At 31.7% G+C, this 16,536-nt stretch overlaps 1 protein-coding gene across 1 annotated transcript; it reads right to left on the reverse strand.

Moving 5' to 3' along the window:
• Positions 1-8,802: 8,802 nt before the first annotated feature.
• On the reverse strand, positions 8,803-11,524 carry LOC107953410 (transcription factor HHO6). The gene is made up of 5 exons (XM_016888715.2): positions 10,976-11,524; positions 10,476-10,735; positions 9,980-10,367; positions 9,528-9,604; positions 8,803-9,368 (listed from the first exon to the last, which is right to left on the reverse strand). The coding sequence occupies exons 1-5, from the start codon at positions 11,187-11,189 to the stop codon at positions 9,081-9,083; spliced, it is 1,227 nt and encodes a 408-aa protein (XP_016744204.1). The 5' UTR covers positions 11,190-11,524; the 3' UTR covers positions 8,803-9,080.
• Between the last annotated feature and the right edge of the window lie 5,012 nt (positions 11,525-16,536).

Genomic DNA, 16,536 nt, shown 5'->3' on the forward strand with positions numbered 1-16,536 from the left:
GTAAGTTTGATATGGGAATGAAATCCACCACGTTTGGCGCCCACTTATGGATAGAGAGAGGATTTCTTACAAATTACCGTTCTTTTAGTTGTTTGACCGTTTTTTCAAGGTTTAGAGTTTGCCACCACCACCCCCATCCCCTCTTTCTTTTCTCTCCCACTTTTTTCTTTTCCTTTCTTAATTTGCCATTTGCCTAAATTATTCACTACTCCTTCAACTCTTTTGCTTTTTTAATTAAATCCTGACTGAGGGAATACGGATTTACTTAAGTTAGAATTTTAATTTCTTATTTATGTCTAATACAAATAGGACTTAATTAGATAAAATGATAAACTTCAAGCGTAATTTATTTTTATCATGGTCTTGTCATCAATTCGAAATTGGTGTCGAGTTAATTTGTGATACCATCTCAATCAACAACATTATTAATATAATACTAGAAACTCTATCACGCACATATGCATGTAGAAACTATGTATTTAGAACACATATATTTGTGTTTAAAAATGATATACAATAAATAATGAAATGTATGATTTAAAACTAATTAATAATAATACATGAAACATGTACTATATTAAAAATAAAAAAATTAGATTAAATTGTAAGTAAAATAAAATTTAAAACACATGAATACATCGGATGAAGATTGCCAAATGAATACAATTATTTATCACAGTGTTGTCATCAATCCTAAATTGGTGTCGAGTTAATTTGTGACACCATTTCAATTAACAGTACTATTAATTATACAATTAATGGAGGTAATAAAGTATCATCAAATGATATAATTTAAATTAAATGCGAAGGGATATTAAAGTAATTTTCCTAACTAAGTTGGGACTCAGTTGATGGCTAACACCAACTTGATAAAGGGCTGTATAAATATACAATTGATGAAAGTAATAAAATACGATAATAAAATTTAAATGTATAAAAATATCTAAATTCTTAAGTGATAAATTGAAGGTTGCTAACCTAATTAGCATGGATTCAAATCTCATTATATTTTTATTTTTTTTAAAATAAAAAAAAACTAAAGTACCCTTAAATAATATAATCTATTTTAAATGTGAAGGGACATTAAAGATATTTCTTTAACTGAGTTGGGACCTAATTAATGGGTGACATCAACTCAGTAAAAGGCTTTATAAATAGTAAATATAAATAATATATACAATAGATGGAACTAATAAAATGTGCATAATAAAACTTAAATGTACAAAAATAGCAAAATAGAACTTTTATTATGTGATAAAATGAAGGTTTTGCTAACCCTATTGGCATGTGCTCAAATAATATCTTATATATATTCTTATTGTTTTTTAAATAAAAAGACTAAAATACTCTAAAATAATATAATTTATCTTAAATGCGAAAGGATATTAAAGTAATTTTTTCAATTGAGTTGAGACTCGATCAATGGGTAACACCAACTCAATAAAAAACTTTACACGTAGCATAGATAAATATAATTGAACCTTGAAATACTAGAATTTTTATCAATTAAGTTTTTTTACTGTTAATTTTTACAATTGAGTTGATATTTTGTTTTTGGATATTTTTATCATGTGGCATGTGGTAAAAATATAATTTTTTTTAAAAATTGTTTCAATATCATTAAAAAAATTTTTAAAATACAAAAATAAATACAAAATTATTAATTATTATAAGAACTTATAAAATATAGTTTGCGCATGATTTTATATGTTTATTTTGAATTTATTTAATAATATATTTATTAATTTAAAATATATATTGTTACTAATTAAACGATTATTGATGTAATTTATATATTAAGTAATTAGACAAAATAAATTGACATTGAATTACGAGTCAAAATTTCATCTATGAAGTCTCTATTACTTTAATACTTCAATTAGTATTTATCAAAAATAATTTTTAATTTATTTATAAAATATATTGATTTTGATTTTGATTTTTAACATATAAGTTATTAGTATATTACTAATATATTGATATTATATTTATATATAATGTTCATCTCACATACTATATTTTTATTTTCAGTTTTTTATAATTTTTTAGAATAAGACTCATAATTTAAGTATAGATCTTCACAATTTACCTAAAAGAAGAAATCCGAATTTGGCAGGGAGAAGGCAAAATGGCTTAACAAAGGGAAGCCCGACTTAAGCCTGCAAAGATGGCTTTAATCCACACCAATATTATAATATTAGGGGTTGAAGTAGATTTAGACCCAGAGGTTAAATACCAGATTATGAAATGGAGAGGAGAAAAAAAGTAAAAACATATATATTTAAAAGGGTATACTTGATGGTATTTTTTTTTAATTTTATAAATAGAGTTAAAAGTTTGTCACACTACTTATAAAGTCTAAAAACTCTAATTCGTTAATTTTTTAATTTTATCTTGGATTCATGCGGATTGCTTCTGCTGTTGTGTTGACTTGCTCTTGAAATGGGTTTTGACATCCTTTCTTTAATTAATTTGGATTGAAAGGTTGTTTTCTTCATAAACAACTTTTGGCATCTTCTCAATGGTTGAATTGGATTTAAAGACAGCTTTTCTTCAAAATGACTATGGTGTTCATCAGAATTTTTTCAAATTCTTTAACTTCTTTAGAGAATTCTAAAGAGATCTTCTAAGCTTCTTGAACTTGTGAATGTATTAAATGGTGAGAAAGGATTGTATGAAACTGTTATCCCAAATAATCCATATCCCTTTCCAATAGAAGAATGACAAACCAGATTTTTCCTCTTGATTTTCAGATTTTTCCTCCTGAAAAATTCAAATCCAACAAAAAAAACTAAAAATCAAAAGGAAAAAAAAATCTGATTTTTCCACTCGCCTATCGAAAAGGGATAGGGATGGTGTGGAATCTCAGCTTCATACAATCCATCCTCATTGAATGGATTGGGATGACCCCTTCTTATGGAGTCAATCACATGAATAAGACAAGGTTCTAATAGAATTGAATTGTTTCATTTGATTATTTACAAGAACTTAAACTTTTTTTATTTATTATTTATCTCTTATTAATTTGATTAATTAAAGACAAAATAATCATTTAATATTATCACTTAATTATTTTATTTTAATTAGTAATAATATAAAATTTTTAATATATATTTTAATTAATTTAAATTAATTAAAAAGTAATTATGATATAGATATGATGTCATCACTTTCACCACGATAATTTTGACTTGACACATGACACTTTGCAACGAGCATTTCTCAATCATCATTCTAATGGCCTCAACCTTATTACTAGAAATTGGAAAAAAAAAGTTCAAAATCTTTTTATTCAATTTCCAATCACTATCAATAAAGTGAGAAGTGAGACACAAATAATTGACTCTTTACAATGAAGTCCATGCATGAGTAATTAAGCAAATTCTCAACAATAACTCCTCAGAAATTGTTTTTACCCCTTTCATCTAAATACGGTTGATAAACATCCCTCATCACAACAATTTTTTTTCATAATAATTACATTTAGCCTTTCCTAAACCCCCATCGATGACAAATTTAGTGAAATGAGATTATTTTTCTTTTTTTACCATTCTCATTTGTTTGGCTTGAAGCTTCACTTGTTAAATTTTCAAAATATGTTAAAGTAGTTGTAACACTATCCTCAACAAATATTAGTTCACTAGATGGCTACAAGCATAAAATTGATATAACAAATTAATCAACAAATAACAATTTCCAAAATTGCACTTAGCATTCATAATTCGAAATTACAATGGTAAAATAACAATTTTAATTTAAAGCTAACACTTTTTTCTAGAGACAACAAAAAGGGGGAAGTACCTATTTGCTTATATATTGTTCAAATTTAGAGTTTTTTAAAATATTAATTAATATATATATGTATATCATTATCAAGAAATTGATATATTTGTTGGAAAAAGAATTAGCTTATGATAACTGTTGAAGCTGAAGTTAAAAAAGAGATTGAGAGATTTGTGATATCCCAAAATGAACATGAAAAAAGAAATAAAGTTGTTGAGTTGAAAAATCAAACGAATGTTCTCATAATATATATTAGGCCTATCTAATATATTCATCTATTTATAATATATTGGCTTATAATATATTATTATTAATTTCAGTCAATCAATTAATTATTCAGTTTTGAATTGAATTAATCGACCCCAGTCAAATTAGATTCAGTAGATTTATATATAGGTCAATATATTATATAAGCCAATCAATTAGTAACTTTGATGAATTGTCCCGCCAATTTGAATGGCATCATTTCTCTAATATCACTACCAAGTCCCAACAAATGGCCCAATACGGCGATGCCAGAGTAAAAAACTAACAATTCCAAGTGGTCGATCTAATAATGCACAATCCAAAAGTTGGTATCCTCGTAAGACAATAAGGAAAAATGGTTGCTAATTGGGAATAGCCCTACGAGATCAATAGATAAATAGGGCATAGTGCATTTTGGATGGCTAACCTATCCCTAAGACATGGAATGTCAAACACATGAAGAAGTATTACGTATAATCTCAACTACCAACTAGGCAAGTAAGAATATGAATGATAATATCTTTTTTGTAAGAATCTAAAATGTTCCTAAAAAATTCACCAAACTGGACAATCTCAATTCTAATGGACTTTTGTGGGCCTCAATTTCCACTCAGAGAACCCTCTTAAAGCTCCAATACCCCTATAAAGCCTTAAAAAAGCCTACAGGATAAGCCTTTCAAGGGCCCCAATGTTTGGCAAAACCTTGTAAGGCTCTAATACCCTCATCAAACGAGGCCTCTTAAGTCCCCAATGTCTTTTTTGGTGTAGGCCTTCTGAGGGTTTGAATGTCACACTCTAAGAAGTCTCTTAAGGCTTTAATGCACCATTAGATAAGGCGTTTTAAAGCCTCGAATCTCTAATAAATGACTATTAGTAAAGCAACTTACTGGGGCTCAATGAAGCCTCTTAAGAATCCAATGCCTTAATGGGCAAGACTTCAATGTTGCCTATAGCATAGGCCTTTTGAAGGCCTTAATGTTATACTTGGAAAAGTATCTTATGGCTTTAATGCCCCCGTCGAATGAGGTCTCTTAAGGCCCAAAATCATTATTAAATGGTTATCGACAAAACTGATCTTCAAAGTTTCAATGAACACAATACCATGCTCAGCACAGCCTCTTAAGGCTATAATACCCGCATCGAATGAGGCCTTTTAAAGCCTCAAATACGGCCTTCCGAAGTGTAGCACCCAACCGATAGGTTAGACGACTGGCCTTTCGAGATTTCAACTATTAGCATATGCAAAATAACTTAATAATCATTCGACAGTTCCATAATGTGTTGCCGTAAAATCACAAAACAAACTTCTGATAATATTAATATTTTATAAGAACTTGTCAATTTAGCCTCGTGTCTAATTACAATTCGAACTAAGTTTAAAGAGTTCTTATCCATATGCAAAACATAAGTTTAAGCCTACAAGTTGCCCAGATATCTACACATGTTACAAAACGAAAGATAACATGCTCACGCTAGACTTTGAAGACTCTGGCTTAGTTCGCTTTCTCCTATAAACAACAGTTTAGAATACATGAAACAGAGGAGAGAAACATGGTAAGTTCATAAGGAACTTAGTGAGTTCTATAATAAGGATACTTCTCATTTTATTTCAAAATTAAGAATTCGCCACTAATTTCGCTTAGACAAAACTTGTGTATTCATATTTCGCAGCTTACACTTGGGCTTGAACAACACAGAGGCGCAATACATACTGTATGAGAATTCATCCTGTGAAAGATCATGAAGCATATAGTCTCTTCGTACAGTATTGTTGCATATAATCTAAGCAAAAAACCCACCGAGTGGAGAGAGTCATTTGGATTAACTTGGTGGACAGTCCTGCAGACTTTTACTTGCGGATTTCTAGATGCAGATTTTTATATGCGAACTCATATATGCTAACTCGTAGAAGAAAATTCATAGATGTGGAGAACTCATACATGTGAATTCATAGTAGAAAATTCATAAATATGACGGACTCATACATGTGGGTTCATAGACATAGTGAACTTATACATACAAATTCATAGATATGGCGAACTCATACAAGCGGATTCATAGATATAGCAAACTCATACATGTTGATTCATAGATATGGAGAACTCATACATGTGGATTGTGTCACGGACTTCGTATAGTGAAGTTCCACATATAACTTTGACAAAAAACTTAGAGAAGTAGTCCGACAGACTTTCTTAACTTTCATATGTCATGGTCATAGACTTGCTTATGAACGTGAGGCTTTAAGCCTTAGACTCCTAACCACCTATAAACGAGTTATTGCTTATAATAAAAATATAACACCAAAAATATAAGAATTGAGAACGATGGTGCCCACAAGTGCACGAGTCAAATTGTAATATAGCTTGTACAATGAAATACCTAGAAGCATTTCGAGAATCGTACCCAAAGAAAGATGGAGTAAATTATGAAAATCTTTTTACAATAATAAGTCTAAGTAGTAGTAATTAATCCTAAAGTATGATAAACCATAAAAGAGATAATTGAAATAAAAATAAATAATTAAGAAAAATAAACAAACAAATTAAATCAATAAGCTAATTAGGAAGATTAAATCGTTTCAGGGTTTGTAACTAACTTCAGATTAGAATTTTAGGGTGGATTAGCTATGATTAATCAATTATTAACTCCTAGCCTCTAATTAACTGATTGATTGGTTGATACTTGCTTATTTCCTTATCTCACTTTCTCAACCAGGATAAATTATGATTTACTCGGTTCGGCTTATCTTCTAACCTCCTCTAGCCTATGAGGTGATGTTGCTCTTCGCATCTAACACGATGTGAACTGCCATTTCAATAACAACTTTCTACACCTCTTGTAGTGTAAACCACCATCATTGATCACCTAAATCTTTGTGTTGAAATACTTTTTTTAAAAAAAATTCTTGGACACCAAAGATTTCTTTATAAAATAAAACATTTCACTTTAGATTACATTATAATTGAACTCAATGTTGTTTCCTCAAGCATGGACAAGGTAAATAATCTTAATGATGATTACAACTCAGTAAAAAAAAAAACACTTGCGATTTCCTAGCTGGTTAGAATTCAAAGTAATATTCTGTTAAGCTGGTGTTCTTGGGGTTTGCTTTTTGTCACCAAATACTTCCCTTTCCAGTTAAAACTTGCATCATTATGCTTTCTCAAGGATCATAACCTATGGCTGGTCTTTCAAGGAATCTTTGATATGAATAGTTTCCCTTTGTGGGACCAAAAACAAATGCATGCATGTAATTTTGTTAAGCTTTGCCATGTGAACTGAAGGTAGCTTAATGTGCATATATTCAATCCATTGTCTTCTTCTCTAAAAAGAATTAGGTACTTATTTTGTATTTCTAAATGTTATCACTTAATCCATCCCTTAACAATATATGAATATAAATGCCTTAGTTAAGCCTGTTTAGAAAGGAAATTTAATGACTAACTTCCATCATTTCCAGTCACTCCTACCAAACCAATTAATACCATATATAAATTATCTGATAAATATGTTTCAGATTCTTTTGGTTTTTCATTTCTAATATTAAATATGAAGTTATATATATGATAGTGGAGCTCTCCTTGTAGGGTCCATTTAATTGTACATTGTCTACAAGATTCTCTCTATTATTTTGGGGGTGAGAGGGACTCTTTTTTCTTGATCCTTTAGATAAACATTCCAAGTGATTGTGTTTTATAGTGGGATATGAGTGGCTTAGGTAAATAAACAAAACCCCTTGGCCCTTGGGTGTTTTTGAACAGTTTGACTAGTTAAGACCTTGTTTTGGGGACACACCCATATAATTACATGGTCAGCTGCTTAATGCCTTTACAAATCACACATGTTTTTCACGTAATTTCTCTTAAAACATAAGTTAAAATTACCGTGTTGGTAACTATATAAAAGAAATTACCATACAGGGTAAAAGAAATTGTTATTTTAATTTATGGCTGTCAGCACCCAATTATTGATTAAAAGCTAAAGTTAATCAACAAGTAAATATATATATTTAAAATTTATGGCAGAAATTGATTAATAGCTACAAGTTTTTATCATCATGAAACTTGTGTTTGCCAAACAGTCTTCCAATTTGAGAATTTTGGTCACTTTGCAAAAAATCTGGAAGAATATGCCAACCACTTGTCTTGTCTTTTCAGAAGAAGAAAAAAAGTGCATTTTGGAATAATTTTGAGACATATTTTGTACGTAAACATAAGACACAAGTAAGGGAATATTAACCCTAAAATCTTATTCCCAAGATAAGTTGGGATCTTCCGTTTTCTCATTGTATTTACCAAATCACTGATATTAATAAGGTTAACAAATGTTGTCTATCCTCATAGTAATTTATATTATGAATATGAATACATAAATACATTAAAAAATGTATGATTTACTATATATCATTTTTAAGGTTGATCATATGAAACAACCTAACAAAACCCCAGATTGGTGATGCAATCTCTCGTATCAAATACGAGAAGCCACCTGTGGTGGCATTTACCAAGCTTTCATCTTTCTCCTTAAGAAAACACTCTCTCAAACAAGTCTCGAGTGAAAAAAGGACAAACTTCAGAAGGACCAGACACATGAATCAATTGTCTATGGCTTAAGTTAGGACTAGGAAAGCCTTGTCAGACAAAAAGAATACTGCAAAACAAAGGCAACTTTTGACAACAATTTTCTATAACCTCAAAACAGTATCAAAAGCACTAGCACAACAGAGGTTCAATGTAATAGAGCAAGTAAAGGAGAAGCTAAGCTTTATGATATGGGAATACTGCAGTGCTCATATTTCTTCCAATGGTGAAAACATGGATGATATATAATTGGAATTCTTGTACTGGTTCCGGAAGAAAACCAAAAAAAAATAAACTTGATTCGATATCGAAGGAAAGCTAATCCTGCAAAATTTTCACAGCCTCTCTCATTTCTCAACATCCTTCTCCTTTTATGTATAATATAGTAATAGTGTATTGTAATTTTTATGATCGCCAACTCCTCCCATGTATACTTTATATCTGCAAAATTCATGGTGGATAAACACTCTATACATCATCTTTCCCAGGTTTGTGAATATGGCTTTTCCAGCTATAGCTTTCAGATTTTGCATCTTCATCATCTTCCATGCTGTCACCTCCCGGATTGGAGGTCCCCCCAGTGTTTGTGGCTAGCTGGAGAGGTCCTTGAGGAGAGCCAGACTGGGAACTGCTCCCCTTCGAGGATTCTCCGTACTGATCCTGGGACATCCACAAACCACTCCCCAAAACAACGACTGATTGATTCGCAGGACTGGTTGTGGAAGCTGGAAGTCTTCTTGTGTGAAGTCGGTATTTCTGGAAAAGTCACAGGAAAATTCTCCCATCAAATATTCATCCATAAAAAACCTTCATATAACCATTAATCCTGGAAAATATTAAGACACCAAACATTCTCTTTTTTCCTTTCATGAGATCAAACCACCAAGAAAAAAATATATAAATCTAAGAACCAACCTGCAAATGACTCTTAACTTCATCATTGGTCAAGCCATCTACTTGCATAAGTTCCCTAATCTGCTTTGGAGTGGCCACTGCAAAAAGTTTAAGAAATTTGATTCAGAAACTTTGAAGTAAAATTATCAAAGAGTGAATTGCCATGGAAAAAGAACACTTCAATCCAATGATCCCAACAGAATCATACAGATATTACTTAGCCAGATTTGAATCTATACTTTCCACCTCTAAAAATATAACCAGACTGAGTTATAAGTGAACCGAAAATCACTACAAACAAGTGCTGTTTCTAGCAAATCTAATCTTCCCATTGACCAAACTTCTAAATTCTCATCTAAGATGACTAGAACAATATATAATCCAACTCAAGACAGGGAAAAGAAGATCTAAGAACAACAAAATCCAAATTGTCACAATCTAAGTACATTACCAATGGAACATCATTTGCTCACCTTGAGAGCCTCCTAATTGCTGCAAGGCATTGACAAACCGGCGATGCAACTCAGGTGACCAGCACCTCCTTTGCTTCCTAGCAGTCTGTTGTTGTTGTTGTTGCTGCTGCTGCTGGTGATGGGACAGTGGCTGTGGTACAGAGCGAAAAGTGGACTGAGCATTGGGGGCAGAAGAAGAAACTGCTCTGCTACAACTTGTCCTAGACCCCGTAGAACATGATTCCTCTTTCAGATTCTTGATTCCAGGAGTCAAAAGCGTTAATCCATGAACTGGTATCTCCTCTTTCTCTTCTTTCCTCACTGCAAAACCCAAATTCATCTTGAATGGCATAAAGGCTGTTGCTGTTCCCCTATTTTTACATCCTTGAGATGAATCTCCGTCCTTTCTCTGTTGCAAAACAAACAAATAATATTCAATTTTTAGCACTGTTATTTCATTATAAACTACAATTCTTTAGCTTAAATGTGGTTCAATCTTCTCTTTACTTTGAGGTACCTTAGAATCTAGTTTGTGACTAATGGAACTATAATCATCATCAGTGTTCCAAAGCTGAACAGAACTCATCCAATTTTTCTTGTCCTTATTATTATTGCAGTTGTTGTTAGAATCTTTTTCCTTTTTGTTGGTGATTAAGGCACCATCTTCCTCACTTCGATTATTTTCCTTCTTGTTCTTCAATGGAATGAACTCTTCTAAAACTGGTTCAACATTTCTTGACATACATTGCACTGACTCCTCTTTCAAAGCTACAATGGCTGCAATCAAACAGAAAATCAAATTTACATTTGATAGCTTAATTAGAGTCCCAAAACAACAAACACCCAAGTTATAGAACCGATCAGAAAACCAAAAACAAAGCTAAAGACAAACGTTTTTCAATTGAAACTCGCAACCGAGAGCAGGGTTTTTTTCTTTAAAAAAAAGGAAATCAAAAGAGAACCCATTAATAATGGGGGGAAATAGGGGTGTGATTTATATGGATTGAAGAAACGAACCATCGTTGAGAAGGAGCATGCAAAGAGGAAGTTCACGTTTAAAAGCATCGATCTTTCTCATTTCTTCTTCCAATCTTTTAACAAAAGCATCGAGTTTTGAAACCTTGTCAGGAACGTTGCCGATTAGTGAAACCTCCTTGAGAAAAGTACAGATCGTTTTGGGTACAAAAGTGGGTCTAAAATCCAAGCTCAGTTCTGGGGGAACCGAACCCATTTCTGATCCTTTTGGGTTTTCCTCTCACAATCCTACCCTTTTGCTTCCTATGGTTTATTTTTCCTTCTGATTCCTTTATGGTATCTGTTGAAGCTGAGAGAAAAGGAGGTGAAATGAGAAAGGAAGTGGCGAGATCTATGAATGAATATATAGAGAGAGGGTAAAGGGAGCTATTTCTTAATTAAATTGGTTTATTTATATATTTGGAAATAATGAGATGTATGTGAAGAGTGAGAGAGAAGCGATTGCTGTTTGGGGAGAGAGAAAATGAAGGAAAATAAAATTTGGGTAGCTTGGAGAGGGAGTCGGGTGAGAAAAGGGGAATGGAAATTAAGAAGGCGAATATTCTGTTTGCGGTTTTTGGGTTATAAAGTCACTTTCGCGTCGTCGCATATCCTATCTCTCACTCACTCTTTTCTCCGAGTTCACTCACCCTTTTTTTTCCCTAATTCTCTCTCTTAAGCCTTTTATTTCTTTTTTGAAGAGCTTAATTCCAGCTTTATTCCAATTCCCAAATTCAATTTTATTTTAAAATCAATTTATCTAATATTTTCTTCAAATTAATTATATAAATATGAAAATCATGTGTAGAACTAAGCATAATCTCTTTAATTTTGTGGTTTAAGTCCCATTTTAAACATCATTATTCTAAAATTTAATTTCTATATTTAATTTTTTAATTTGGTTAAAAATATGTTATAAGTTCATGTATTCTTTAAAAAATTTGGAATCTAATCTATGTACTTTTATTTTTAGGAATTTAGTCCTTTGACTTTTTAAATTTAAAAATTCAAGTCCAACCGTTAACACTATTAAAATTATTTTGTTAATTCTGAGTTCATTATTACATCTTTTTTTAGTTACATACTACCAAGTGAGTTTTTTTTTATTTCAAAATATAACACCGATAAATTTAACAAAAAAAATAATACTTGAATTTTGAAATCTAAAAAAGTAGAAAAACTAAATTCCTAAAAATAACGGTACATTGGCTAAATTTCAAAATTATACATGAATTTTGATTTAATATGCAATTATATGCATGAACTTTAATTTGGTGCAATTATACACGTGAAACTCTAATTGTGGTTCAAATGTATACTTGAAACTTTAATTTTGATTTAATCATACACATTTAAAGAAATAAATACATCAATTTATTTTTATATTGCATAAATATGATTATTTTATATATGCAATCTATAAACATAAATATATAAACATAAAATGATGTTATATCAATAATTATGTTAATAATTTACAAGAATCGGATCAAATCAAAATTTCATGTATAAAATTACACAAAACCAAAGTTCATGTATATAATTGCACAGTAAACCTTCGTTTATGTACGTTTTTGGTATTTATCCCCGTTTTTAAACCTTTTAATTTCATTTCTAATCCATATTGTAATCATTAAATTCGTCAAGTTAAAATCTGTTATTTTCAAATATCAATCTGTTATTTTTTTATATAATACTCACAAAAAACCACACCATATTAGTTAATGAATTTAAAAATTATCATTTGAGACATAACTAAAGTTTTAAAATTAAAAAAGTATTAAAATTAAATGATCAAATTAGAGAACAACAACTAAATCTAAAGTTACGCATAATGTTAAATATATATAATTATATGCGACTTTAATATTATGTAACATTATTATAATTTTACGAAATCTAAATTTAAATACTAAACTACACCTACTAAATTCATATATATATATATATCTCAAAGTCTACTTGTTGCCACAAATTGATGGGCTATAAATCACAACAGTTGAAAATTAGCTATTGCAAAACAAATATGTTAAGATTGATTGGAAAATAAATAACAAATTAAGAAATTAGAAATTTATTGTATCGTGGTAAATCACTATCTTAGAAACGAATTCGCCCTAATCGGTATAATCGTGTAGTGGACGTCGTCCCCCAAAGTTAACATAATGTTTCAATGTTCATACACCCGAATAAGGAAGATAGAACTCGATTGGTGTTGCTCTTCTCAGGGAAATCACAACAGGATTAATTTCCAGAAAAGTTTGGATGGGTCACAACCAGTCCCGCTTAAAACCTAGACTCCTAGACAAAATTTTCTCTAAAGTGATTTAAGGGAAAAATCGACAAAGTGTTTAAGAAAATTGGAAAGGAAGAGGAGGAAAGAGTTTTTCTGAATGTGTTGTGTTTTCTTTCTATGTGTAAAAAATGAGGAAATCAACCCTCTATTTATATTGAAAATGGAAAGGCAAAATGGTAAATAGGCAGAGGCAAAAGAGTAAAATATATAGCACAGGAACAGTTTTGAAATTATGCCACTATTTTCGCCCACGATACATGTCAAAGACACAAATACGAAAAATGGGCGAACGACGGCGGCACGCACTGTTATAGGTCTATGGCCCAATTACTCAATGAGAGCAAGAAGTAAAGCTATATAAAAACTCTTTTGATAGATTGTACTTAACCAATGTGGGATATACCCACTAACATCAACCCTTTGCATTACCAACAATCCCCCACTAATGCAAAGTAATTTAGAGGTTTTGAAAACACGAGGAAAAATAGAGCTTTTTTTCTAGTTAAATCGTGAGAAGAGCAATAGTGAATTTAGTTGCTTAAGCACTAGTATCTTGTGGATTTGAACTAGTACATAGTGAAATAAATGATTCTTTTCTTTAACAAGTGAACGAATCTTGAACTTGTTAAAATAGAAGTTAACTCAAGACACACAACTAATCTCGAATCCAATTGATGTTCCGTGATAACTCAACAAGTTTTAGCCAATGTACCTCGGGATGCTAGTGTCACGGGGCTAGACCTTTCGTCTCGCAAACCGTGCGGCCTTAGGCGATCCGTTTGCTCTAAACTCGCCTAAGTTAGCCTTTACGCCCAAAAGTGAGGATTCCTTAGAATTCCTCCAAGGCACCAATTTGTATAGCGGAAGTGATTGTGCCAAAAGAAGCTACAAAAGAACAACAGAAAGAGCGCACGCAAAGTGTTTGAGTAAATGCTCTCAGAACTCTATTACTCTTAAGAATTCAGAATACAATGGAATGAGTACAAATGGGGGGGAGGCTCTCTATTTATAGTTGAGCTCCCCCAAAACCGACGGTCAAGATACATTTACATCGACGGATGAGATTTAACCATATCCCTTAATTTTAGGGATTTACAAGATAAGCCTTATCAAATCTAATCTAATCTTTACAAGATAAGATTCCCTCTATCTTCTAATATTAGTTACTATATTTAGCCTAAGTTACCATCTCTTCATTACCGGGCCAACCAGGCTTCAATCTGACAGGCTTGTCCAATAGCTCTTTGAATCGGGCCAGTTCTTGTAGGCCAAATGATCCCCATCTGAGCAATAGACCTCCATTGGATGCATTTGGTGCGATGGTCACGGGCTTTGAACTTTGGCCCGTGACACTAGTAAGTGCTTTAGAAAAACTGCCCAAAATGGTTTTTCGTAGAAGGTGGCTAGTCCTTCACACTTATGTAGGTGGTTTCATCAAGTCTATCTCAATATAGACTACTCGAATTAGGGCTGTGAAATCATTAAGAGCTTTCATTAAGCTCATCCTCACAAATTTAAGTTTGGTGAATTCATTAAGTCTATTTCAATAAGACCACCCAAACTCTTGGGACATGAACTCAACCTCTCAAGTCGGTGAATTCATCAAGTCCATCCCAATAGGACCACCCAAATTATAGGCTATGAATTCATTAAGAGTAAAAACTCATCCTTACGTACGTACATCATTCGCCATAGGGATAGGTAAAATGTACACACTGAGTCTTTCGATGGTTTCGTTTGATCACATTGAACTTAAAAACTAAGTTGGGTATCCACCATGAATTCCTAAACCACTAGGCTTAAGACTCATCCCCTCGACAAATCAAGAACCATTTCCCAACTTAACCATTTGGTTAGTGGATCAGCTAGGTTCCTTTCAAACCTCATGTACTCCAAAGCGAGTAATCCATTCTTTATTAAATGTCTCACAGATTCATATCTTATTCGAATATGTCTTTTCTTATCATTGGAAGCTTGACTTTTAGCAACACAAATTGTGACTTGTGAGTCACATAATAAAGATACGGAAGGTACTGGTTTTTCCCATAAAAGAATCTCCGCAAGTAGATTTCTAAGCCACTCGGCCTCTTTCTCAGCTAAGTTTGACTCCATCATGGAGCGAGCAATACAGGTCTGTTTAGCAGACTTCCACGAAATGGTTGATTCACCCAAAATAAAGACATACCCATTTATAGAGCTTATCTCATCATTATCAGTTACCCAGTTTGCATCACAATAGCCTTCAAGGACTACAAGGTACCTGGCAAATTCTAACTCCTAATTTATAGTACCTTTAAGGTATTTAAGCAAACGATTTAGAGCATTCCAGTGCTCATTACTTGGATTATGGGTATATCTACTTAGTCTACTAATCGCATAAGCAATGTTCAGTCGAGTGTAGTTCATCAAGAACATAAGACTTCCAATAATCTTAGCATACTCTAATTGAGAAACAATATTTCCTCTGTTCTTTATCAGTTGTATGCTAGAATCATAAAGAGTTCTCACAGGGATTACATCAAAACTATTAAACATTTTTAACACTTTCTTTATATAATGAAAATCCCTTTTCTGATTTTGTAACTTTAATTCCTAATATTACATCTACCTCTCCCAAACCTTTCATTTCAAATCTGGTAGATAATAAATTTTTTATTTTATTAATGGCTTTTATATTGGAACTGAAAATTAACATGTCATCTACATGCAGGCTTATGATGACACAATCAGAACCAAACATTTTTGAATACACACATGCATCTGCACCATTAACTATAAAACTGAAATTGAGAATAGTCTTATGAAATTTCTCATGCCATTATTTTGGAGCTTGTTTGAATCCTAAAGGTTGCTCCATATAGATCTCCTCATCCAAATCACCATTCAAGAAGGTTGTCGTTTGGCAAGTGTACTAACTCCCAAGTGTAACTAGACATAATAGATTCAAGCTCATTATTAATAACATCTCTCCAAGAACAAGCATCTATTGAATTTATGACTTCATCATAGGTTTTTGGATCTTCATCTTTGAAAAAAACATGAGCAATAGAATCCTATGGTCCAGTTACTCAAAAAGAATAAGAAGTAAAGCTATATAAAAATTCTCTTGATAGCTTGTACTTAACCAATGTAGGATATACTCAACCCTTTGCATTACCAACAACGACTTTATAATTTACAATAACTTTTTATTTTACAAATCTATGAAAATTCTAATGAGTTATATGTATATACACACATTTGGCTTTTTTCTGTTGTTTTAGATTCT

This window comes from Gossypium hirsutum, chromosome D12 (assembly GCF_007990345.1).
Source record: "Gossypium hirsutum isolate 1008001.06 chromosome D12, Gossypium_hirsutum_v2.1, whole genome shotgun sequence".
Taxonomy (NCBI): Eukaryota; Viridiplantae; Streptophyta; class Magnoliopsida; order Malvales; family Malvaceae; genus Gossypium; species Gossypium hirsutum.